At 35.9% G+C, this 24885-nt stretch overlaps 1 protein-coding gene across 5 annotated transcripts in view; it reads right to left on the bottom strand.

Annotated features, from left to right (window-relative positions):
- The window catches only part of SEC24B (SEC24 homolog B, COPII coat complex component), a 93565-nt gene that overhangs the window by 28721 nt on the left and 39959 nt on the right, over nt 1-24885 (bottom strand). For 3 of the 5 annotated variants that reach the window (XM_059923408.1, XM_059923413.1, XM_059923409.1), the window contains exons 4-6: nt 23684-23788; nt 9066-9146; nt 5794-6017 (exon numbers count right to left, since the gene is read on the bottom strand). In XM_059923408.1, coding sequence (XP_059779391.1) covers nt 5794-6017; nt 9066-9146; nt 23684-23788 — 410 coding nt within the window. The remainder of the gene's footprint in view (nt 1-5793; nt 6018-9065; nt 9147-23683; nt 23789-24885) is intronic. The other 2 variants (XM_059923411.1, XM_059923412.1) reach the window with 1 other exon arrangement.

Here is a 24885-nt window from a genome sequence, read left to right as displayed (position 1 = left end):
TTTTGTACCATTCTTCCTTCAGACTTCAAATTAATCATTTATCCAAAAAAGATTCTTGGTTCCTTTTAAGTAGGGATGGTATCTAGAGACCATAATCTGGATAATAAGGGTGTTCACTGATGGTGTGCTGTTGTTACTTCCAGAGTTCTACAATACGTAGAGATAGAAAACATAATACATTTTTAAATAGAAGAAAAAGAATAATCAGTTCACATTGACATTTCCAATTCAAAATTAGGATGATGGTGTTTTAATTTAACTTTTTTGATTTTATGCCTGCATCTCTCTTCTCTTCTGCTGAAAATCTTGATTCCTAATGGTAACAGCCTTACTTATTTGTTTTATCCTACAATATACTAAAATAGTTCCAAAATGACAACACTAATATTATTACAAATGTAAAGTTATTAAATTAAAGATTGCTTTGTAGTTCTTTATGTCCTTGGATTATTTCCCATTGAGAACATACAAAATACTGAGTTTTAAGATTACTTAGAACAATACTTTTTTCTGTATCAGAATGTATCCAACTTGATAAACTGGTCTGCTTGTTTTTGTTTGATTTTAATTTTTAAGGATTGCTTTTCATCTTTTTTTCCACTTAATAATCTTTTTTGAGTAAACAAAATTTACCTAATTCTAATGTCAAAACTTTACAATAATTCAGAGATATCTTGTTTCACTCTTGATCCCTCCCTCTAAATAACTATTTTTATTAGTTTTTGGTTTAATCTTCCATTGTCTGTATTTACAAATATAAACTAATATATACACTGCTCTAAATATGACCCCTTTTTTCACCTAAAAAAAAAAAAGTCCTGGCAATAACTCTATATCTGTATATAGAGATTTTCCACATTCTTTTTTGTAGTTATCGAGCACTCCATTATGTGAATGTACTGCAGAATTCCAGCTAATCAGTGCAAAATGATAAAGTCAGGAAAATCACTATTTTACAACCCATATGGAAATAAATGATACAGGTAATGGTCATCTGGAATAGATGATAAACAGATATCAATAGATGATAAAGCCACTGGGTGAAAGCTTAATGAGGAACCTCACAATGAAAAGATCAGGTTGTCACCATATGAACCCACTAATCAATCCTAACACCACTAAAAGTGAGACAACCAAGTATTATTATGATGTACACAGAACCAAAATATATTGTATTTTGGCTTAGGGAAATAAATAAATGAAGTAATATATCTGAATATAATTGAGCCATTAGATCTAATTTCTAATACATAGAAAATGGAACAGAGGAATGAGTTAAATGATACCACAAGAAGCAATCAGCCAAATTCAGAATGTGGAACATTCTACAGGACAAGAGACCCAGGTTTTTCAAAAGATCAAAGGCACAAAAAATGGGGGTGGTGCTTTGTTTTAAAATTAAAAAGAGAATTAAGAGACATAAGCAAATACAATTAGTAAGTCTTGCTCAGTTCCTGATCTGAACAAACCAACTACAGAAGAGCAGTACTGAAACAGTCGGGCAAATCTGAATATGGACTGAATTTTAAACAACATTTAGAAATTATTGTTAATTTTGTTGGATATGATAGTGGTATTGTGGTTTGCAAGAAATTATCTTTTCCATCTCCCTGCCTCCCCTTGCCCAGGATTAGCTTTAAAACCCTCAGTAAGAAAAGGTATGGGGGTGTGTGTGTGTGTGTGTGTGTGTGTGTTTGTGTGTGTGTAGGGGATAGGTCAAACAAGTATAACAAACTGTTGACAGTAACTGAAGCTGATGATCCTAAGGAAAAAAAACCCAAACTGGATAATACAAGAGGCTCTTTCAGTTTTCAGTAGAGCTGTAAAGGAGGAGACAAAAATGATTACATGAATCAGTAACAGTGTATAACAGAAAACCTCAAACAGACCCAAGTTTAAGATAAGAATTTAGAATTTAAGAATTTAAATTTAAGAATTTAGGATACAAAATAAGGGCGGAATATTTAATCAATGAGGAAAGATAGATTATTTAATAAATATCAGTGACATTAGAGCTAACTATTGAATATATATGGGGGGGGAGAAATGAGATTTATTATTTACATTATGTACCAAAACAAAACCTTAAAAGACACAAAAAAGTGAAATCACCGAAGTAAAAAAATATATATAGAGGGAATTTTTCCCTAATCTTAAGGTTGAAAAGACTTTTAAAAGATACAAAGGTAAAAACAAAAGAAATTATAATATGACTATATAAAATTAAACATTTCTCCAATTAGGGAAAAAAACCATTAAAATTAAAAACAAGTGTCAAGCTGGGGGAAAAAACTGCAATATATTATCAGACAAAAATGTTACAAACTAGAAGGACCTGAATAGAATAATGGTGAAAGAATATGAACAGGGATTTCAGTAAAGAAACGCAAATTAATAATTATGAAAATAATTTAATATTTTTGCTTATAAAAAATACTTGGCATACTTAGTAATACTGAAAAGTAGGCAAAGACACTTTTGCTAGGAATATAAATTGGTACATTATTTCTCCCTACCTGACCACCAAATACTGATCAACTACTGTCTACTATACATCTCCACTTGGATGTCTATTAGGTATTCTAACTTAATATGGCCAATTCGATTCCTATTCCCAGAACTATTCCTCTGTCTTCACCATCTAAGTAAGTACACTACCCTCTATCCAGGTGCCCTGCCAAAAACCTAAGGGTTATCCTTGATGCTTCCTTTCTCTCACCCACCACATCCAATCCATCAACAAGTCAAAAGATATCCCCTATCCATCCACTTTTCACTACCTCTGCCAACACCACCTTAGAAGAAAGCACAATCATCTATTTCTGGAATGATGGCAAAGCTTCCATTTGTCTCCCTGTTTCCACTTTTATCTTTTCAAATACTCCCAGCCCTAATCTGTTCTTCACATAGTAGCCAAATGAGTCTCTAAATACGTAAATCAGATTTCATTCCATTACATAAAATCTCCTGTTTTCCCTTTGATGTAAAATCCAAGCTTCTGACTATGGTTCTTCCCTAGCTCCTGTTATTCTTCCCATTGCTAACTGAGTTCCAGCCACACTGGGACTTTGGTCCTAGAACATGTTAAAGTTGCTCCTGCCTTACGTTTCTGTATATATGTTTCCTCAGCCTGAAATCCTCTACCCCCAGATTTTACCATGTCTGGCTTTTCCTGTCATTCAAATATTAACTCAACCATAACTTCTACAATGAGGGCCTTCCTGACTGTTTACTCTTTATACCCAACCCCTGAAATTTCTTCCACTCCTCTTGATTCATAGCACTTGTAACTATTTGAAATTAGCTTGTTTTTGTTTTTATTTTTTAAAGTCTTTACTGAATTTGTTACAATATTGCTTCTGTTTTATGTTTTGGTTTTTTGGCCACTAGGCATGGGGATCCTAGCTCCCTGACCAGGGATTGAACCCGCACCCCCTGCACTAGAAGGCAAAGTCTTAACCACTGGACCGCCAGGGAAGTCCCCGAAACTAGTTTGTTTATTTATTGCTTTACTTACTTACTGTCCCATTGGCCCTGCCTTCCCACCAAGTTTCTTGAGAGAGGGAACTCTGTTGTGTTCACTTAGCTTCCTCTTGTAACCTCAGTGCCTAGAGTAGGGCTGCCACACGGTAGAAACTCAGTTTTCACTGAATGAATAAGTAGAGAGAAATTCTAAAGACTGGTAAAATTAGGTGCTATGATTCACTAATTTCACCTGAAGAGATTTCATATAAGGAAATAATGAGACGAATGCACAAGGTTTGTGCACACGTGTATATTTTGATTTTGACACTCAAGTTATGCCCAATAGTGGCAGACTGGGTGATTATAAAACGTTATGCAGCTATCAGATGAAGGATATGTAATAATATAGAAAGGTTTCCTCTTATGCTGTTCAAGGATTTTTAAAAAATGCAAAACAATGCCCATATTTATCAACTTATTTGTTTGTATAAATAAGTCATTTAGATGACCAGCTTCTTTACTGGCTTTCTCCTGCAAATGCATACAGCAAGAAACCCAGAAGGACAGACCCCAACTGTTACTTTTTATATCTTGATGGTGGGAGTATTGATTGATATTTATTTTCTTCTTTTTTGCTTATCTGCATTTTCCTACAATTGATCATGCACCTTTCTTTTTTGGTTAAAAAAAAAGCCATACAGTATCTGTATCTGGTTTTTTACATATTCACTAAAATATTTTTCTATTTTTTATTTTCATTTTAAAAAAATTAATTAATTAATTTATTTATTTATTTTTGGCTGTGTTGGGTCTTCGTTTCTGTGCAAGGGCTTTCACTAGTTGCGGCAAGCGGCGGCCACTCTTCATCGCGGTGCGCGGGTCTCTCATTATCGCGGCCTCTCTTGCTGCGGAGCACAGGCTCCAGACGCGCAGGCTCAGTAGTTGTGGCTCACGGGCCTAGTTGCTCCGCGGCATGTGGGATCTTCCCAGACCAGGGCTCGAACCCATGTCCCCTGCATTAGCAGGCAGACTCTCAACCACTGAGCCACCAGGGAAGCCCTTATTTTCATTTTTAAACATCAACTTTTTACCTGTTTTTCTACCCTGAAAAACTAATTTTAAGTTTTTTTCTTCCTCAAAGGGCAGCCATTGGGGTTTCCCACTACTTAATAAAGGTCATCATAAATAAATGAACACAAAGAAAGCCCTTAGATTTCAGAACCCTCCCACTGGGGTTATACTAAATGCAACATTTAAAGGCATTTCAATTTTACTATAGAAAGCTGCTAAAAGCTAAATTAAAATATTCTAACTAGGACTTCAAAAATAAATGGCTGCTTTTAAAATTAGCTTGTTAATGTTAATATTAGATTAAAATCTATAACCTTTTTTTTTAGTACACAGGTAAGAATTCAAAAGCACATCCTAGCTATGTGCCTAAGTCATTATTGCTCAGTTATCCTGAAATAGTGGTGTTCCATCTGGACCAATAAAGTCATAAAGAAAATCTAACAAAATGGAAGGCAGGAAAATCTGTACTAACCAACCATATTTCTCCAGTGCCACTCCCAGTTTCCTTCTTTCTTCTGTGCTTTAATTCTAAGATTAAATTCCAGGAACAAATGGTTTTCTTATTTCCCCTCTAATTTTCATCAGTTCACCACCAGATGAAATTTCTGTAAGGTTAGTCTACTACGAGAAGTTTTTTACTGTAAGTAGAATGCTTTTGCCATTTAAATCGTTTCCTTATATTTTATTTTTTCCCCAATAAATATAAATGTAAAATACTTATTGTCCTATTATTAAACTGATATGGTATTTAACAGGTAACTCCAAGAAAGGTCATGTCAAAAGAGGTCATAGCAGTAATTATGAACAAATGTATTAATGAGCATGTATGTGTATGGAGGCTTTTACGAATTTCAGTTATATGTCACGGAGAGTTCTTCAAGTTAAGAACTGAGACCAAAATCCCAAACCACGCTTATACCATGTCATTTTTTGAGGAGAAAGCCAGCTTAGTAATACAGAATTTAAAATAACATTTACTTTAACTTCCCAATCATAAAATTAATACCCGTACATTGCAGAGCCCCTGAAAAATAAAAGTACAATGCAGAATAGAAAAATCACAGTAATACCTTTTATCTTCTTCTGTGTATGCATGCGTGCACACACACACACACACACAAACTGGAATCAAATTCTGTCTGATCTAGACTTATCTGTATTCATACCTACGATCCATTTGAATCACCAGGGATTTGTCAGAATTGATAATAGTTTCACAATTTTTATATGATTTTTTTTTTATGACTAAATACATACTTGAGCATACTGCTGGAATCCAGAATACATTGGGCTACTGGGCGGTACTCCAGAATTAAGTGGTGCTGTAGCATTCTGATATCCAGGCTGAAGAGTTGGATAACCATACCCAAACGGCTTAGCCATTTTTGAAGGCTGAGGAGCGGCTGGGGCTGGGGCTGGAGCAGGGTCAGGCTCAGGAGCGGGATCAGGAGCAGGACTGCTTGCTGATGAGGAAAGCATGTCTAACGAAGGGAAAATCATGGTGTTAACAACTGACAATCAGGACTCCACAAATACTCTTGGGTGAGCCATAGCCTCTGGCGTCTCCCGTTTTATTAAAACGTTTTTATTATGAGCATTTTTGAACATACACAAAAGTAGAGAGAATAGAATAATAAACCCCATATATCCATTACGCAGCTTTAATAATCATCAGTATTTTGCTAATCTTGTTTCACATGTTCCTACCCCACCTTTTTTTTTTTTACACATGTATTTACAAGAAAACCCCATTTTGTATCATTTCATTGACAAATACTTCAATTGGTATTTCTAACAGATAAGACCTTTATATTTATGCATATTAAATATATATAATACCACATAGCATATAATATATATATTTATGTATATTAAAAATACAGTTATTTTTCCTTTTATTCTCTCAGCAGAAATGGCGCTAAGAAGCAGAAGACAAAGCAAAGCAATAAAAAGAGTGTCGGGCTTCCCTGGTGGCGCAGTGGTTAAGAATCCGCCTGCAGATGCAGGGGACACGGGTTCGAGCCCTGGTCCTGGAAGATCCCACATGCTACAGAGCAACTAAGCTCGTTCGCCACAACTACTGAGCCTGTGCTCTAGAGCCCGCGAGCCACAGCTACTGAGCCTGCATGCCACAACTACTGAAGCTGTGTGCCTAGAGCCCGTGCTCCGCAACAAGAAAAGCCACTGCAATGAGAAGCCCGCGCACCGCAACAAAGAGTAGCCCCCACTCGCTGCAACTAGAGAAAGCCTGCAGGCAGCAACGAAGACCCAACGCAGCCAAAACTAAATAAATAAAATAAATTTAAAAAAAACAAAAAGAGTGTCAACTACTCTTTGCTCTAACTTGCCTTTTTATCTGACCTTGACATTTATTTTAAAAAAAAGTCCATGGAAGGAGTGGCATATTACCACAATCCCCTAGAAGTCTGCTTTATTTGCAGAGGCAAAAATGAAAGTATGAAAGACAGTCTAGAATAGTGTCCAGCTCCTAAAACAATGTCTGGTATGTAGTAGAGGCCAAATAAAATTTAATGAATGAATGTTCTTCTTTTATTTAAATTTAAAATAGAAACTAAAACTTGATTAAAACTGGGGGAAAAAAACTGTAGAAAATTTAACCACCATATACTAGAATAACAACAACAAAAAGTCAAATCTAAAATACATGTGTATTTTAAACTCTCATGTCACTGTATTTCACTGTATATTTTCATATAAAAATTATATTCTTCACCAGCAATCAGACTCTGCAAAAAAAAAAATGTTCTTAAAAGCATCTGACTTAACAAATTTATTTTTTCAAAGTTTATTGAGGAATCATCTTTCTACTGACTCTCTTCGCTCTCATTTTGAAGAGACCTTCCTAGACATTCTGCTGTCTATTGTCTTGTGCTAATTAGGCAAGCACTGGCTTACTGGCTTTCTGGTAACTTCCCAGACTTCTTAAAAGGACTAGAGCATCAATGCAGTGTCATATACTTAGATTTCCTGCTTGTCTCTCCTCACTGTGATGGGACTGTAAGTAGAAAGGTCTCTTAACATGACAACAGTCATCAGCTTAAGAAATGAAGAACTGGAGCCCTAAACATGAGGGTCTAAAACTTTTTCCCCCTTTTTTAGGAAAAGGACAGTATTTCATACATTTCTATAGTCCCTAAGATCTACCTAGTACCTGACACACAGACTTAATTCAGTTAATCTTACTGTGATAGATTTTCATGGCTTTCCTTAATTTCGGTGCAGTATACATAGCTAGAAAATTTACCTAAGGTTATTCACTTACTGTCAAAGCACAGTTCATAACAAGATTAAGATTTGTTGATTAAATGAATACAGATAAACACAGCAAGGTCTAACTCCAAGGCCATCATCTTTTAACTACACCACATTAGATGTTTTATTTCAGGTTAATTTGAAGCTCATGAAATACGATAGTTGAATAAATAGTATTCATCTTTTAGTGAATGAAGTAACTCTTCTAGAATATTTTGACAATGGTAATTGCTTTTGGAATGGTCCACAACTTTTTACACACACACACGCACACACTCTCTCTCTCTCTCTCTCTCTCTCTCTCTCTCACAGATCCCTAGGGAAAGAACCCTTAACCACAAAAGGCTGAGTAGCTTATTTAAGTATTCTTGAAATGTTAAAAGGGAACTCTGTACTAAGCTGAGAAGATTAAAGTTTTCTACTGACTCATAGAACAGAGATAGCAAGACGGTGTGTGAAGTCCAGCACACTCCAACTTCAATTAAGCTTCATCCTGGATAATTAACAACATGATAAGAAATAAAGCGAAGAGCAAAATTACTTGTTCTGTTAATCCTAAAGTTTCGAATCATTAGAAAGAAAAGACAAAGAAGGAGGTCAGGTGTGGTTGTCAGGCTGTCAGTGATAGGAGACAGGCAAATAAGGAAGATCACAGCACAAGATGCTATAATGAAGTAACTAATCATTATAGAAGTTCAGTTCGTAATTTTTTTAAACACTATCCACCACTCCTGTTCCTACATATGACCAAAGTTACTTCCAGATATGGTTAAAAGTAATGCCTCCAAAACCTACCCCCAAGTTGGTTAATCTATTTACCTGGTGGAGGCAGCCAGGAGCCATAGGGGGAGTAAAGAGTCAAAGACTATTTATATTCAGAGGCTAGTTGGAAGAAATTCAAGGACCTAAGCATGAGAACAGAAATATAAAATTTATTTAAGGAATTATTAGCATAAAAAAGAAGGGAAAAGAAGAGAAAAATTATTCAGTATTAAGTCTTTTAGAAAGAGGAAAAAGATAAAGAGCATGGTAACAAAAATCAAGTAATAAATTTCCTTAGGCATCCCCAAAACAGCATCCACAGTTGTTATATGACAATTACACCATTAAATTAAGGCTGAAAAAACCAGGAAAATGTCCCTTTTTTCTGTTAAAAATATAGTCTGCTAATTATGTATAGTACATGTTCATGTTTGAAAGTAATTGATGGTCAGTAACTTTTGAAATAAACATCAAATATGCACCAAACAAATTACCTGGATAGCTGCCTCCTTCTAGGGCATCGTAACTGTTGGGCATTGGAGAAGCACTGCTTGTGGTAGAAGAGCTGTCAACACCTAAAAGGAAAACCAAAATATCTACTAAGTTTAAAATGACAATACATCTTAGAGCAACCTTTGGCAATTTTGAAAAACGATGTTTTGCTGATCTAGGAAAATTCCTGATCCTAAAAACATGAAATGACTGATGTTTAATGACATTTAAAAAACCATACATAAATTTCTGATAATAAGAACAGGGGGGCTTCCCTGGTGGCGCAGTGGTTGAGAATCTGCCTGCCAATGCAGGGGACATGGGTTCGAGCCCTGGTCTGGGAAGATCCCACATGCCGCGGAGCAACTAGGCCCGTGAGCCACAACTACTGAGCCTGCGCGTCTGGAGCCTGTGCTCCACAACAGGAGAGGCCGCGATAGTGAGAGGCCCGCGCACCGCGATGAAGAGTGGCCCCCGCTTGCCACAACTAGAGAAAGCCCTCGCACAGAAACGAAGACCCAACACAGCCAAAAATAAATAATAAATAAATAATAAATAAGTTAGAAAAAGATTTGTTTCTTTAAAAAAAAATAAAATAAAATAAATAAGAACAGGGGGCGAAAGTGGGAAGAATACGGAGCTGATAAGTGGAATAAAATTTAAGCAGACACACATGAAGGCATCTTAAAGAAAAGATACACAACTTTCAAAGTAGTCAAACACCCAAACATCAATTTTAGACTGATAGAAATGTTAATAAAATCACACCTCAAAGACTGGATCTACCAAATCACAAGCTATTGAATACCCTATATCAATATCACGCTATTTTAAGATAATTAAATTTTAATGACTTTTATAACTCAGCATAGCTGTATGAAGCCTTCATAAGAGAGGAATCTATGGCTTGGGTTGATACCTAGCATGTTACTAAGCTTTTCTATGCCTCGGTTTATTCATCTGCTCAATAAAGATTAAACAGTACCTGCCATATTTAATAAGGTAACGAAAATAAAAGGTACTCTAATAAATATGTGTTAGACTGTAAGAATTTTTATTATATGTGTTCGTTCAAAACTTGAAAGATTAATGGGAATATTCAGTGGCCATTTACGATAAAACGTAGTGGTGTCACACAGCTGGTAGAACATATATTTCTCTCATTCATTCACTTAACAAATATTTTATGGAGAGCCTACAGTTAACATAGGTAGATACACTAGAGTATATACTAATGAATAAAACTGAAAACGCACACAGCCTCTCTCTTGTGTTAAAGATCTTGGTCTTTTTCACCAGAAGACAAAATTCTGTGGTACAGAGGTTATCCCTGGCTCTTAACACCAATATTATAACCGGGTTTAAACTACATTTTAGGTTAATTTTCAACTGTGATATAGAAAGAATAGATATGCATAATTATCTTTCATTGAATAATTTTGGATAACTACAAGAACTCAGTGTATTGACTCAGGGCATAATAGCTAAAATTTTTTGTGTAGGAATATTTTGTTATCAGTAAAGAACATGATCTGGAGGCAAAAGACTGTAGTTACATTAGACTCTGTCATTTAATTGCTAAATAACTTTGGGTAAGTGACAATCATCATAATACTCTCTCTCGCAAAATGAGAACAATTTTTTAAATGCCCTATGTGTGCTTTTTAATGTTCTTGTGATGCTTAGATGAGACAGTGGTTATGAAGCAACTTACAAAACATGAAGGCTATAAAATAAATAATAGGTGAAGGACACTAATACATACAAAGTGCTTTCTTTGTGATAAATAGAATATTGTTGCATATATATATGTCATTACTCTTAATTAAGAATGGGAAGTAATGGCTCTTCCTTTTCCTTGTATTTGTGAATTTATAACTAAAGAAGAATGCTGATATACAAGGTCAAAAGTCTTGAAGTAATAGCATTAAAAGACAATACACCAAAACCCAAATATTCACCAAGGGATGAATGGATGAACAAAATGTGGTATATCTATACAATGGGATATTATTCAGCTATAAAAAGGAATTAAGTACTGATACAGGCTACAATATGAATGACCCTTGAAAACATGCTAAGCAAAAGAAGCCAGACACAAAAGGTCACACACTGAATGATTTTATTTATATGAAATATCCAGAATAGGTAAATCTCTGGAGATAGAAAGTAGATTGGTGGTTGCCAGGGGCTGAGAGGAGGGGGAAATGAGAAGTTACTGCTTAATGAGTATAGAGTTCTTTTTTAGGATGATGAAAATGTTTAGTTTTATCAAGTTCACTACATTTACAAAGTTAGAACTAGAAAGAAGTGGTGACTGCACGACAACCCAAATGACAGAATCAGATAGAGGTGGTGGTTGCATGACACTGTGAATATACTAAATGCTACTGTATGCTTTAAAATGTTTAATTTTATGTTATGTAGATTTCACCTCAAAACAAAACAAAACCAATATGCCAAGACATTTCAGTGGGGAAAGAATATTCTCTTCAACAAACTGTGCTGGAACAACTAGATATCCACATGCAGCAGAATGAAGTTAGACCCCTTCCTTACACCTTATGCTAAAGTTAACTCAAAATGGATCATAGACCTAAATGTAAGTGCTAAAACTCTTAAAATATGGGAGTAAATCTTCACGACCTTCGGTTAGGCAATGGATTTTTAGATATGACATCAAAGGCACAAGCAACAAAAGAAAGACAATAGATATACTGGACTTCATCAAATTAAAAACTTTTGTGTTCCAAAGATATCATTAAGAAAATAAAGAGATAACCCACAGAATGAGAGAATATATTTGCAAATCATATATCTAGTTAATAAAGGTCTAATGTGCAAAATATTTACAGAACTCTTATGACTCAACAATAAAAAGACAAATAACCAAATTAAAATGAGTAAGGGATCTAAACAGACATTTCTCCAAAAAAGATAAACCAACGGCCAATAAGCATATGAAAAGATGCTCAACATCACTAGCTATTCTGGAAATAAAAATCAAAACCACAGTGAGATACCATTCATTTCACATCCACTAGGATGTCTGTAATTCAAAAGACAGATAACAGAAAGTTCTGGCAAGGATGTGGAGAAATGGAAGCCTCCACGAGATTGTAAAATGTTGTAGCCATGTTGAAAAACAGTCTGACAGTTTCTCAAAAGGTGGCAAACAGTTATCACATGACCTGGCAATTCCATTCAAGAGAAATGAAAACATAAACCCCCACAAACAGTTGTGTGTGAACGCTCACAGAAGCATTACGCATAACAGCCCCAAAGTAGAAACAACCCAGATGTCCAACAACTTACGAACAGGTAAATAAAATGTGATACATATCCACACAATAAGATATTATTTAGCAATAGAAAGGAACACAGGACTGATACATGCCATAACACGGATAAAACTTGAAAACATTATGCTGAGAAAGAAGCCAGTCACAAAAACCAAATAGTGTATGATCTATTTATATGAAAGGTTCAAAACAAACAAATCTATAAAAACAAAAAGTAGATTAGTAGATTAGCGCGTGTATATGCGCATGTGTGCGTGTAGGGAGACAAGAATAGGAAGTGACTGCTAAAACATGGAGTTTCTACTTTGAGGTGAAGAAAATGTTCTAGAATTACACAGTGATGGTTGCAGAACTTTGTTTAAATTTAAATGAGTGAATTTTATGGTATGTGAATTATATCTCAATAAAGTTGTTATTATAAAAATACCATAGAGGGCTTCCCTGGTGGCGCAGTGGTTGAGAATCTGCCTGCCAATGCAGGGAACACGGGTTCAAGCCCTGGTCTGGGAAGATCCCACATGCCGTGGAGCAACTAGGCCCATGAGCCACAACTACTGAGCCTGCACGTCTGGAGCCTGTGCTCCCAACAAGAGAGGCCGCGACAGTGAGAGGCCCGCACACCGCGATGAAGAGTGGACCCCGCTTGCCGCAACTGGAGAAAGCCCTTGCACAGAAACAAAGACCCAGCACAGCCAAAAAAAAAAAAAAAAAAAAAAGAACAAACGTATGGACACCAAAGGGGAAAGTGGCGGGGGGGTGGGGGTGGGGGTGGGATGAACTGGGAGATTGGGATTGACATGTATACACTGATGTGTATAAAACTGATGACTAATAAGAACCTGCTGTATAAAAAAATAAAATAAAATTCAAAAATTCAAAAAAAAAATACCATAGAAACAAAAATAAACAAATGAGACCTACTCAAACTTAAACGTTTTTGCACAGCAAAGGAAAACACCAACAAAATGAAAAGACAATCTATGGAAGGGGAGAAAAAAATGGGCAAACGATGAGACCGACATGAGGTTAAATATCCAAAATACACAAACAGCTCATATAACTCAGTATCAAAAAAAACCAAACAACCCAATCAAAAAAATGGGCAGAAGACCTAAATAGACATTTCAACAAAGAAGACATACAGATTATCAACAGGCACATGAAAAGATGCTCAACATTACTAATTATTATAGAAATGCAAATCAAAACCACAATGAGGTATCACCTCACACTGGTCAGAATGGCCATCAACAAAAAGTCTACAAATAAGAAATGCTGGAGAGGGTGTGGAGAAAAGGGAACCCTCATGCACTGTTGGTGGGAATGTAAATTGGTGCTACCACTATGGAGAACAGCATGGGGGTTCCTTAAAAAAGTAAAAATAGAGCTACCATATGATCCAGCAATCCCACTGTTGGGGGTATATATCCAGAAAAAATAAAAACTCTAATTTGAAAAGATATATGCACATCAATGTTCAGAGCAGCACTATTTACAATAGCCAAGACATGGAAGCAACCCACACGCCCATCAACTGACAATTAGCTTAAGGACATGTAGAGAGTGTGTGTCTGTGTGTGTGTGTGTGTGTGTGTGTGTGTATTTATATATATACACACACAATAGAATATTACTCAGCCATAAAAAAAGAATGAAATATCGCCATTTACAGCAACATGGATGGACCTAGAGAAAATTATACTTAGTGAAGTCAGACAGAGAAAGACAAATACTATATGATATCACTTATATGTGGAATCTAAAAAATAATACAAATGAATCTATATACAAAACAAAACAAAGCTTTTGCACAGCTAAGGAAACCATAAACAAGATGAAAATACAACCCTCAGAATGGGAGAAAATATTTGCAAACAAATCAACGGACAAAGGATTAATCTCCAAAAATATATAAACAGCTCATGCAGCTCAGTATTAAAAAAACAAAAACAACCCAATCCAAAAATGGGCAGAAGACCTAAATAGACATTTCTCCAAAGAAGACATACAGATGGCCAAGAAGCACATGAAAAGCTGCTCAACATCACTAATTATTAGAGAAATGCAAATCAAAACTACAATGAGGTATCACCTCACACCAGTTAGGATGGGCATCATCAGAAAATCTACAAACAACAAATGCTGGAGAGGGTGTGGAGAAAAGGGAACCCTCTTGCACTGTTGGTGGGAATGTAAATTGATACAGCCACTATGGAGAACAGTATGGAGGTTCCCTAAAAAACTAAAAATAGAATTACCATATGATACAGCAATCCCACTACTGGGCATATACCCAGAGAAAACCATAATTCGAAAAGACACATGAACCCCAATGTTCCCAATGTTCATTGCAGCACTATTTACAATAGCCAGGTCATGGAAGCAACCAAAATGCCCATTGACAGATGAATGGATAAAGAAGATGTGGTACATATATACCATGGAATATTACTCAGCCATAAAAAGGAACGAAATTGGGTCATTTGTAGAGACGTGGATGGATCTAGAGACTGTCATACAGAGTGCAGTAAGTCAGAAAGAGAAAAACAAATATCGTATATTAATGCATATATGTGGAACCTAGAAAAATGGTACAGATGAACCGGTTTGCAGGGCAGAAATAGAGACACAGATGTAGAGAACAAACATACGGACACCAAGGGGGAAAAGCGGCGGGGGTTCGGGGGTGGTGTGATGAATTGGGCGATTGGGATTGACATGTATACACTGATGTGTATAAAATTGATGAGTAATAAGGACCTGCTGTATAAAAAAATATGTAAAATAAAATTAAAAAAAAAAAAAACCCGAAACAAAACAGACTCACAGACATAGAAAACAAACTTATGGTTACTAAAGGGGAGGAGGGGGTGGGACAAATTAGGAGTATAGGATTAACAGGTACATAATACATAATACTACTTAATTATGCTGCTTAGCTTCTTCTTTCCATGTCAAATCAAATATTAATGCTTAAAAATATTGCCCATTTAGATAATAATGCTATAGTAACAAACTTTAAAGTATTAATTTGATAGAAATATTCTATTTTATTTATTGGATAATTTGAAACCTGCTAGTTTAAAATTCACTTTCAGGGCTTCCCTGGTGGCACAGTGATTAAGAATCTGCTTGCCAATGCAGGGGACACGGGTTCGAGCCCTGGTCCAGGAAGATCCCACATACCACGGAGCAACTAAGCCCATGCACCACAACTACTGAGCCTGCGCTCTAGAGCCCGTGAGCCACAACTACTGAGCCCGGCGCCACGACTACTGAAGCCCGCGCACCTAGAGCCCGTGCTCTGCAACAAGAGAAGCCACCCAATGAGAAGCCCGTGCACCGCAAAAAAGAGTAGCCCCCGCTCGCCGCAACTAGAGAAAAGTCTGCACGCAGCAACAAAGACCCAATGCAGCCAAAAATAAAAATAAATAAATAAATTTATAAAAAAATAAAATAAAATTCACTTTCAGGGACTTCCCTGGTAGTCCAGTGGTTAAGAATCCACCTTCCAATGCAGGGGACACGGGTTCAATCCCTAGTCGGGGAACTAAGATTCCCACATGCTGTGGGGGAAACTAAGCCCATGCGCTCTAGAGCCCGCGCACCACAACGAGAGAGCCTGCACGCCTCGACTAGAGAGAAGCCTGAGTGCAGCAAGGAAGAGCCTGTGCGCCACAACGAAGAGCCTGTGTGCTGCAACAAAAGATCCCACGTGCCGCGACTAAGACCCAATGCAGCTGAATAAATAATTTTAAAAAAATTTTTAAATTCACTTTCAGAAGAAAAGAACAAATGCAAATCTCTATTTTGAACTTGTTAAAATATCAAAGCAACAATAAAAGTTATAAATCCAGATGAACCACTAAACTAAACAGACTCAAACTTTGCTAAAACTTATTGTTCAGATTAATTCTAATTAGGTTATGCCATTACTGCCAACACAAATCAAAATGATATTTTTTAAAAAGGTACATTATGAAACATGTCAATATTCTAAACATGCTTAAAAACACCTTCACTAGTTCCCCTACCATTTTACAGAATAAGGTCTAAATGCTTTTATACTGCCATAAAAAAAACTTCAAAATTTGTCTTCTACTTTCCTTGTCACCTCCATCTCCCACCTGTTCTTGTACCATCTTCCCTCTTTTACCTTATGACACAGTCACACCCAACTTCTCACTCTTCATCCCAATACACTATTTGTTGTGTTATGTACCGTACATATTGGTCTGTTAGCCTAGATTTTCTTTTTCCACATGGCAAATTCCTACTCATCCTTCAAATTTCAAACCCTTCCTAAAACCTTTCTGACATGCCAATGGAAATCATTTCTTCTCCTATATAGGGACATTTTCTTAACCCTGAATTACTGTACTTTTCAAGCTGTACTGTAATCACCTATGATATCTGCTTCCCTGTCATATTATTAGTATATAGAGGCAGCTATGCTACTGTATTGATATTTGGAACCACGATACCAAGCAAAATACTGCTTTCTAAATACAAGCTAGTTTTAGTCGAATGAGAAGCTTTGGTACTTGTCACCACTCTTAAATCCTCTGATAGGTCTAGTTTGCCTTAGTCACTTCACGCTACAGTTAGTGATAACAAATATTCTGAGATCAAACGGAGGGTGAATATGAATGTAATACTTGGGAAACATTTTCCCTCATTCTTTTACTGGCTGTATGTCACAGGTTGCGAGAAGAAAAGGGGAAGTCAGAAAAGAGGGGGAGCTGAATCTGAGGAAGTAAGGAGTAAGGTCAAATGAATAGCTCAGAATCTGTGAAGTTGGGGGAAAAAAATCAGGATGCACTGAAGCCTTCTAAAAAAAACTTAAGATTCTCTCTCTCTATGGGTCAACAAAGCCTAATGTACTTACTTACTAGTATTGTTCAATTTGAAATTAACCAGGTAATTTGAGATTTCATTTCCCATAACTTGTATAAAATATGGAAAAACTGTAAGTCAAATTCCATCTCTACCACTTACCAGTTGAGAGAAAATGGACAAGACTCCTAACATTTCTGAGTCATTCCTTATTTGTAAAAACAGATGTTATAACACCTACTCCACAGGCCTAATGTTAAGATTAAACAGCTATAACAGATATAAATTAAACAGATACTAGCCAGAGACTCAGGAAATGTTCTTCTTTTTTTTCTCTTCCCTCTTCCTATGCTAAAACAGTGCTACAAAAGAGGGGAAAAGAAAGACCAAGACAAGAACCTCCTGATGGATAAGGCCAATCGTTTGTTCTCAGACTTTCCTTAACATTTATCACTGTGAACCAAGTTACTTTTGATTTGTAAAAATGGTTCTCTTCTTTCGGTAATACTCTGCTAATACTCCCCCCCCCCACCCCCCGTCTCCAATCTTCCTTCTACCTTAGTCTAAGAACTCTTATTTCTTACTGGCTTATTCCAAAAGCTTCAAGCTCTAATCAATTTCTTCTGTAAATGCAAAATCAATTTGCATTTCCAAAATGCAAGTTTGGTTACGTTATTTTCCCATGTAAACTCCTTCAGTGACCTCTCACTACCTTCAAGATAAAATCCAAACTCCTTACTTAGGAAATGCAAGGTTCTTAAAGATCTTACCCAGCCATCCTACTCACCCTCATTCAATTCTTCTTGCCACTGCTCTCTGCAAACCATAGGTCCCAAACTCACTAAAGTTCCCCAAATATGCTACCTTCTCTCAAGTGTCTTGCTTTGTTTCAAAAAGTGTCTCTGCCTCTCCCCAGATCCCTCACTTGCCCAATTCCAAGTTCTTTCAGATTCAGTTTAGGTTCCCCTGCCCGCCCTCCAGAATCCTCCCTGTCATGCCACCCTACCTCTGTTTCCAAATTCTCCTATGTATTCCTATAAAACACTATGATTAACACAGGACTTACTATCATTTTGTTCTATATTCCAAGTCAGACTGTGAGCTTCTTGGGTTTTTAATCAAGCTCACAAATAGGGAATTATTAATTTGTTTATAAATTGGTTGTTCAGAACTCAGAACACACTTTTTCAAAGAAATAATGAAATAACTGGCATTTATTATCCCAAGTCATAAGCACTCTTTAAAAAACCCATAATCCATATTATTGATTAAACACTATACATTTATGACAGGCTGGAAAATATAAAGCATTTGCAAATGTTTAGTATTTCAGTTAATTAGTTTTAGGGCTAGCCTAGACATCCAATCACCATCCAATCACTATTTCTATTTGAAAGTGCCTTCTGAATTCTAACTCTGGACACTGGTACCAAATCTCCTTCTGCTATAGCCCTAATACTCTGCCCTCTTCCACTGTACAGAGGGTTGGAGTTTCCAGCTATAGCAATTATATATACAGGATGTTTGCAAGCTAGATGTTCAGCTAACAGGTATCATCTGCAAACACATGACCACATTTTCTTTTCAGTGTATATGAATACTGAAAACCCTGAAACTAATACTGTTCTTAATGGCATGGATATCTTTTTATATCCTTCACAGACCTAGGACATGTATTCAATTTCTAAAATTTAAAAAATATATTAAATTCAATATGTATTGAATTTAGTTGAAAGATATTTATTTGTTAAAATAATCACATAGTACATCAGTTAAAGAGAAAGATAGATTTGAACCCTTTTAGGGATTTTCTTTGGCGGGGGGTAGGGGAGTGGTGGAAGGAAAGGGAAGATGTTGATCGAAGAGTACAATCTTCCAGCTATACATGTTCTAGGGATCTGGGGATCTAATGTATAGCATAATGATTATAGTTAACAATACCATATTATATACTTGAATTAAAAAAAAAAAAGAGGAAGAATTTTCTGTGGAAGTTAGCGATAAGGCCAATACTGTGCTGTTATCTACAGGAGTTGACTTAATTTGTTCTGTGTCAAAATACAACATTACTTTTTAAAATATCCAAGCAAACCATAAACATATCATTATCTGTGACATAGTACCTGGCACTGAATAATTACTATTAGCCTGTGTGAAAGTCAAATAAAAACTGACTAGCACCTTAAAACTCATTATGAAAAAATCAGAAGTTTTTTCCTAACATCATTTACAAAATATAGCATCAAGCTGTCACATTACTAGAGGCATGGGAGAGAGCTTCCTGTTGTCCTCTGGCCTCTTCCTAACCTGAAAACTCCCTAGAGGAAAGGCACTGGGCGTATGGATAGCAGGTGACAGAACATTAGCTGACAGTGTCTCCCAGGGACTAGGGCTGATACTGATCTTTGGTTTTTTACTTCCCTCTTTCACTGCTTACTCCCTTTCACTCCCATTTTCAAGTTAGTATTTCTTACTAGTATAGGTATGACAGTACTTGTCTTCAGTACTGAATCTAAAACTAATAAAAGGTCCACTCTAGCACTAACAACTGAAGGAGTGAATACCTGTGACTGAATAAACTTAGTGAGGAGTTTAAGATATAACCATTATGGGAACCTGATAGCTTGCTATCTGCTCAAGCTTTCTTTAAGTTTATTCTCCAACAATTCTGAACTTTTAGAAGCTGCCAAGAAAACATAAGACTGCCTCTAGTACAAAATCCTATTTTAGTTTCCAAGTGTGCATTTAATGAGGAAACCTTAAAAAGGAAGCCTATTTGTAGCATGTAATTTAAAAAATTAGATGGTTTAATGTAAAATCAGAACTGAAATCAAAATTTCCTTTTAAAACTGAAAGTTTTAAATAAATATCCGTGTACTTGACTCCTGGATAGACCCGCTGTCAAGGAAACCCTAAGCTTTAATAAATGAAAAGCAAAAATAAGAGGATAGTTACTTTAAATATAACTATAAAGAAGATTATTACTGATTTCCAAACCTGCTTGCTAGTTGATATTTCATTACCGCTTAATAAATTTTTCCAAAATTGGAGAATAATCCACATAAACTAAACACACAAAAATCTCATGATTATAGGGAATGAATACCACTGAAATGCTTAAAAAATAGAGCACTCCAAAATCTCTACTTGACAGATACACTTATATGTAATCTCCGCACCAATTTGAGGCATTCTTCTACTTTTTTTACATATGAAAAAAATACTGTAACTGAGCAGGATTTAAAAAATAAAATAAAATTCATTTTAAAGCTAGATTTCCTTTTCATTTTTTCTTTCCCCTCACTTAGAATGTCCCTTTAATTTGCAATCAACAAAAATAGGACTTTTTTTTTAACAAACCATGAAGAGATAACACCAGGATCCTAGTAAAAATGTCCATAGTCCAGTCATTATTTTGCTGCATAATAAAAAAGGCAAAGGAGGAAGACAACATGTAAGAAATGCCATGGTGACCACTGCCATGTGCCCTTTAGTTCCCACCTATTCCAGGGCTTTGTGTTCTCACTAGGAGATAAAGACTATCCTCTTCACACCTCTCTGCAGACAGACCTCGGTTTGAATCTCCACTCTGCTACTTAGGAGTTGTGTGACCAGAGACAACTGTTACTATACATGTTCAGATCGCAGTCAACTCATCCGCAAAATGGAGCCAATTATCTCTGCCTCGCAGGATTGTTGAGAAGAACAAATTGAGATAAAAACATGTTCTCAATGTTAGTAATGACACCTAATTTTTTTTTGAGAGATTTTACCATTTGCCAGACATTGTTCTAAGCTCTTTACGAAGAATACCTTCAATCCTCAAAACGACCATATGTAATTGTTACTGTTATGATTCCTCATTTACAGATGAGTACATTGAGACTCAATGAGTTTAAGAAACTTGTCTAAGGTCACAAAGTTAGTACGTGACAAAGTCAGGATTCGAATTTAGAAGAAAAGACACAAAACCCCACAGCTTTTAGCTCTTTAGTGCGGCATCTGGCACACAGTAAGTACTCAAAAATGTTAGGTATTATTAAAATCTAAATGCTGTGAGTTAAGAATTTAGGGATTTTTAATCTGTAATATATTCAAGAAAAAAGTAGTTAAATAAGATAAGGTGATAGGAGAAAAGCCATAAATGCTAAATCTTTTTGATTTTCCAATTTTTTTTTTCCTGTCTAAGTAAGGAAAAGCGGTTTTCAACCACTGCACCTAATTGTAAGCAGAACAAAAACGGGGGTAATTTAGGCTGACAAATAACATTACGCAAAATAACACATTTTTGAAATGTGTAAAATAAGGATCATGAGATTAAAAAGTGAGACATATGTAGGATCTGAATAATACATACATTAAATAATAATAATCATTCAGGGCCTGGGAGCAATGACCCATCATCAGCAAAGACCACACGTTACAAGCAGATCTTGGTTTCTGAAACACCCTTCTCTACTACAGGCACCAGGACTAAAGGAAATGGTTTGTCCCAGGCTTGCAGCAGCCCAAATACAAGACGAGCTAGGAACGTCTTATCGAGGACTTAAGGTACTTAAAATAAGTGCTTAAAGATTCATGGGAACCTTTTAAAAAGACAGTTTGAACGAGCTGCTACTGGCCAGGACAAGTTGCTATCAAAATAATTAATGACACTAATGGATTATTACCCACTGAATAAAATAAGAATCCATGAGTCAATATGAACCCAAAGAAATCAACAAGGGAGAAGGGAAAGCTCTTCTTCACAATGAAACCTGAACTCATAAATATAGAGGGAATGTTGGAACTAGAAAATCACCAATGAATGTTAAAACTAATGAGTGACGGTTTAAAAAAAAGAACAGGAAATTTATGTAGTATCATAGAATTTCCCCACAAATTACTTATTAATTTCAATGGAAAAAAGAAGTACCTTTACAGGTGAGAAACCTGGCAGACACCATCTTAATCAAGTGATCAAAGTTAACATCATCAATATGGGGACAAATCAACAACATATGCCTTGGACAGAATGTACTGAGAATACAACATTACTTCAGTGGTAATCTTGCCAAAAAATGCATGATTTGAATCTAATCACAAGTACACATCAGATAACCCCAAACTGAGGGACATTCTACAAAATAACTGGCCTCTATTATTCAAAAATGTCAAAGTCAAGAAAGAGAAAGAAAGGTTAAGGGACTGTTCTAGTTTGAAGGAATCTCAACAGAAATGACGACTAAATTCAGTGCATGACCCTGGGCCATGGAAACAGCTATAAAAGATCTCACTGAGACAACTGTTGAGATTTGACTATGGACTGTGTAACAGATATTATTGCAATAGTGCTCAATTTCTTGACAACTGTATTGTGTTTATGTTATGTAAGGCATTGCCCTTACAGTCAGGAAATACATACTGGAGTATTTAGAGGTAAAGGTTCGTGATATCTCCACCTTCAAATGACGTAGGAAAAAATGTTTATAGAGAGAGGCAAATGCGGCAAAAATGGTAAAGTGTATACGGTAGTTCCTTTCACTCTTCTATAAGATTGAAATTATATAAAATAAAAAATTACCCCAAATTCAGAAAGATAAATGGGTATGTAGATTTTTAAGGTAAGAAAAATTACTCTCCATCTGGAACCCTCTATTTTCAACCCATCACCTCAAATCATGCATAAGGATTTGAATATTTAAAAAATGCAAAGGAAATGGAAACTTTTAGTTAAGCGGATTGTTTACAGAGCAAATCCTTCCACTCAATTATAAAGATAACAGACAGAGAATCATGGTCATGTATAATAACCTGAAAGATCATCACTTATTGGTTCAGTCAAACTATTAGAATTAATGGACGAACTGAATAGCTTAATACTCAACAGTTATACTTATCAAAGGCAGAAAAAGATATTAAACAGCCTGCAACACATAATCGCATGCACAGTTTCTTCACCTAGCATGATGTGAACTACTACTTCATGAAGCAGGAAAATAAAAATGTGGGGTCTTCTAAATATATGACAGGAAAGGCCACAAGGACTTCAGAGGAACAATGTCCTATTTCTCTTTCACTTTTATAAAGTCCACATGATTCATTTTGATTAGACTAAAGTAGCATGCAAAGCAGAAAATAAAACATCCCTAAAAGGAATCCTAAAAGAGTGCTACAGCAATCATCAGCCAAAAGCTTCAGTCAGGACTCATTCTTTTGCATGTGGCATGAGAGAAAATGCACTTCGGAAAGAAGAAAGCACTCTATCATCATGAAAAATGCATCGTTACTTACAAAATGGTAGAGATGTCCAAAGGAGAAAACACAAAACAAATAAACATGCAAAACACCTCATTTCGAGTGACCCAACCTTCTATAACTGAAACCAAGCTATTGAGCTAAATCTGCAAAGACACATTTTTTTAAGGACTAGTAAGACTGTGGACATAAAAAGAAAACTCGAGTAGGAAAAGATCAAGAACTGGTGTAAAGCTAAAGCAGACCTGCTTCCTCATCCTCCTCCTCCTCTTCCTCATCATCGGAAGTGGATGACAAGGGAGTTGGTGCGGAGCTAGCTTGATTATTAACATATTCACCATACTGCATGCCTGTAAAGTGGAAAGCACAAACACAAGAGTCAAACCAACAGGAAAGATGAGAAATAAAATTCTGACATTGCATTAAAAGTGAGAAAGAACTCTGACATTCCGAAGAACATCCCAGCATGCATATTAATATCAGCTAATTTATTATCAAAACTGAAACAAACCGTTAGAAAATCTCTGCGAAGCAGTTTAGTAAAAGCAGCTTTAATATGAACTAATTGGTTTAAGTGTAAAAAAAAAAAGTACCATGTCTGACACTGTTAATATTTAGGAAACTGCACTGATATTCTCTGAACATTTTACTGAGCTCTATATATGTTTACCTTCTTTGACCTTGGGGCCCTTGTGGTGTACTTCCTTTGGGACTGTGTATTCTTGGTGAGCAGTGATCATTTCTACTGAAATGAATTTATACAGCACACAACACAAGTACAGCTACTTGGTACCTTCCTTCTGCTAATGCCACCCTGCTGGTAACTCAGTTCTCATAACGGAAAAAGAATGACAGTTAAAGAAAAGAACGGTATTGAGCATAGTTCTCTGCTCAGAGTAGACGCTCAAAAAAAAAAAGGCTTATTAACTGTGGCCCTACAAGTGAGACAATTACAGAAAAGCAAATTTTCTGAGATGGCCAATCATCTCAGCATCAGACTAATGCCTACATGTGAGTCTGAAGTAGGTGAATGAGACTAGTCCTCAGTGTGAGATACAGCAAGAGAAAACAGAGTCTGTGGAAAAGACACAAACAACTGGTAACTGTATAGTACTTTCCTTTAAAAAAAAAAAGTTGATTGCATATTTTTATTATTTGATTAATCTAGCAAAATCAAGACAAAAATTAACATCCACAAAATTTCTAAGGGGGAAAATTTTTAAAACTTAATTAAAAATGCAAATGCTTCATAAATAAGAATAAACATCCTTACAAAGAAAAATCTTATAGCTCAATTTGAAAAAACAGTAACATAGTGTGGATTTTCAAGAACATTTCACAATATTGGAAGCACAATGAAGCCCTGCCTCACCGAAAAAATCATGTGGTACACCTCTGATGCTCTCTTTATTGTTTTTTTCAGATGACCTTTTTAATTAGCATGGAG

The sequence above is a fragment of the Balaenoptera ricei genome, chromosome 5, assembly GCF_028023285.1.
Source record: "Balaenoptera ricei isolate mBalRic1 chromosome 5, mBalRic1.hap2, whole genome shotgun sequence".
In the NCBI taxonomy this organism is placed as follows: Eukaryota; Metazoa; Chordata; class Mammalia; order Artiodactyla; family Balaenopteridae; genus Balaenoptera; species Balaenoptera ricei.
This window is presented reverse-complemented; position numbering and strand designations above follow the sequence as displayed.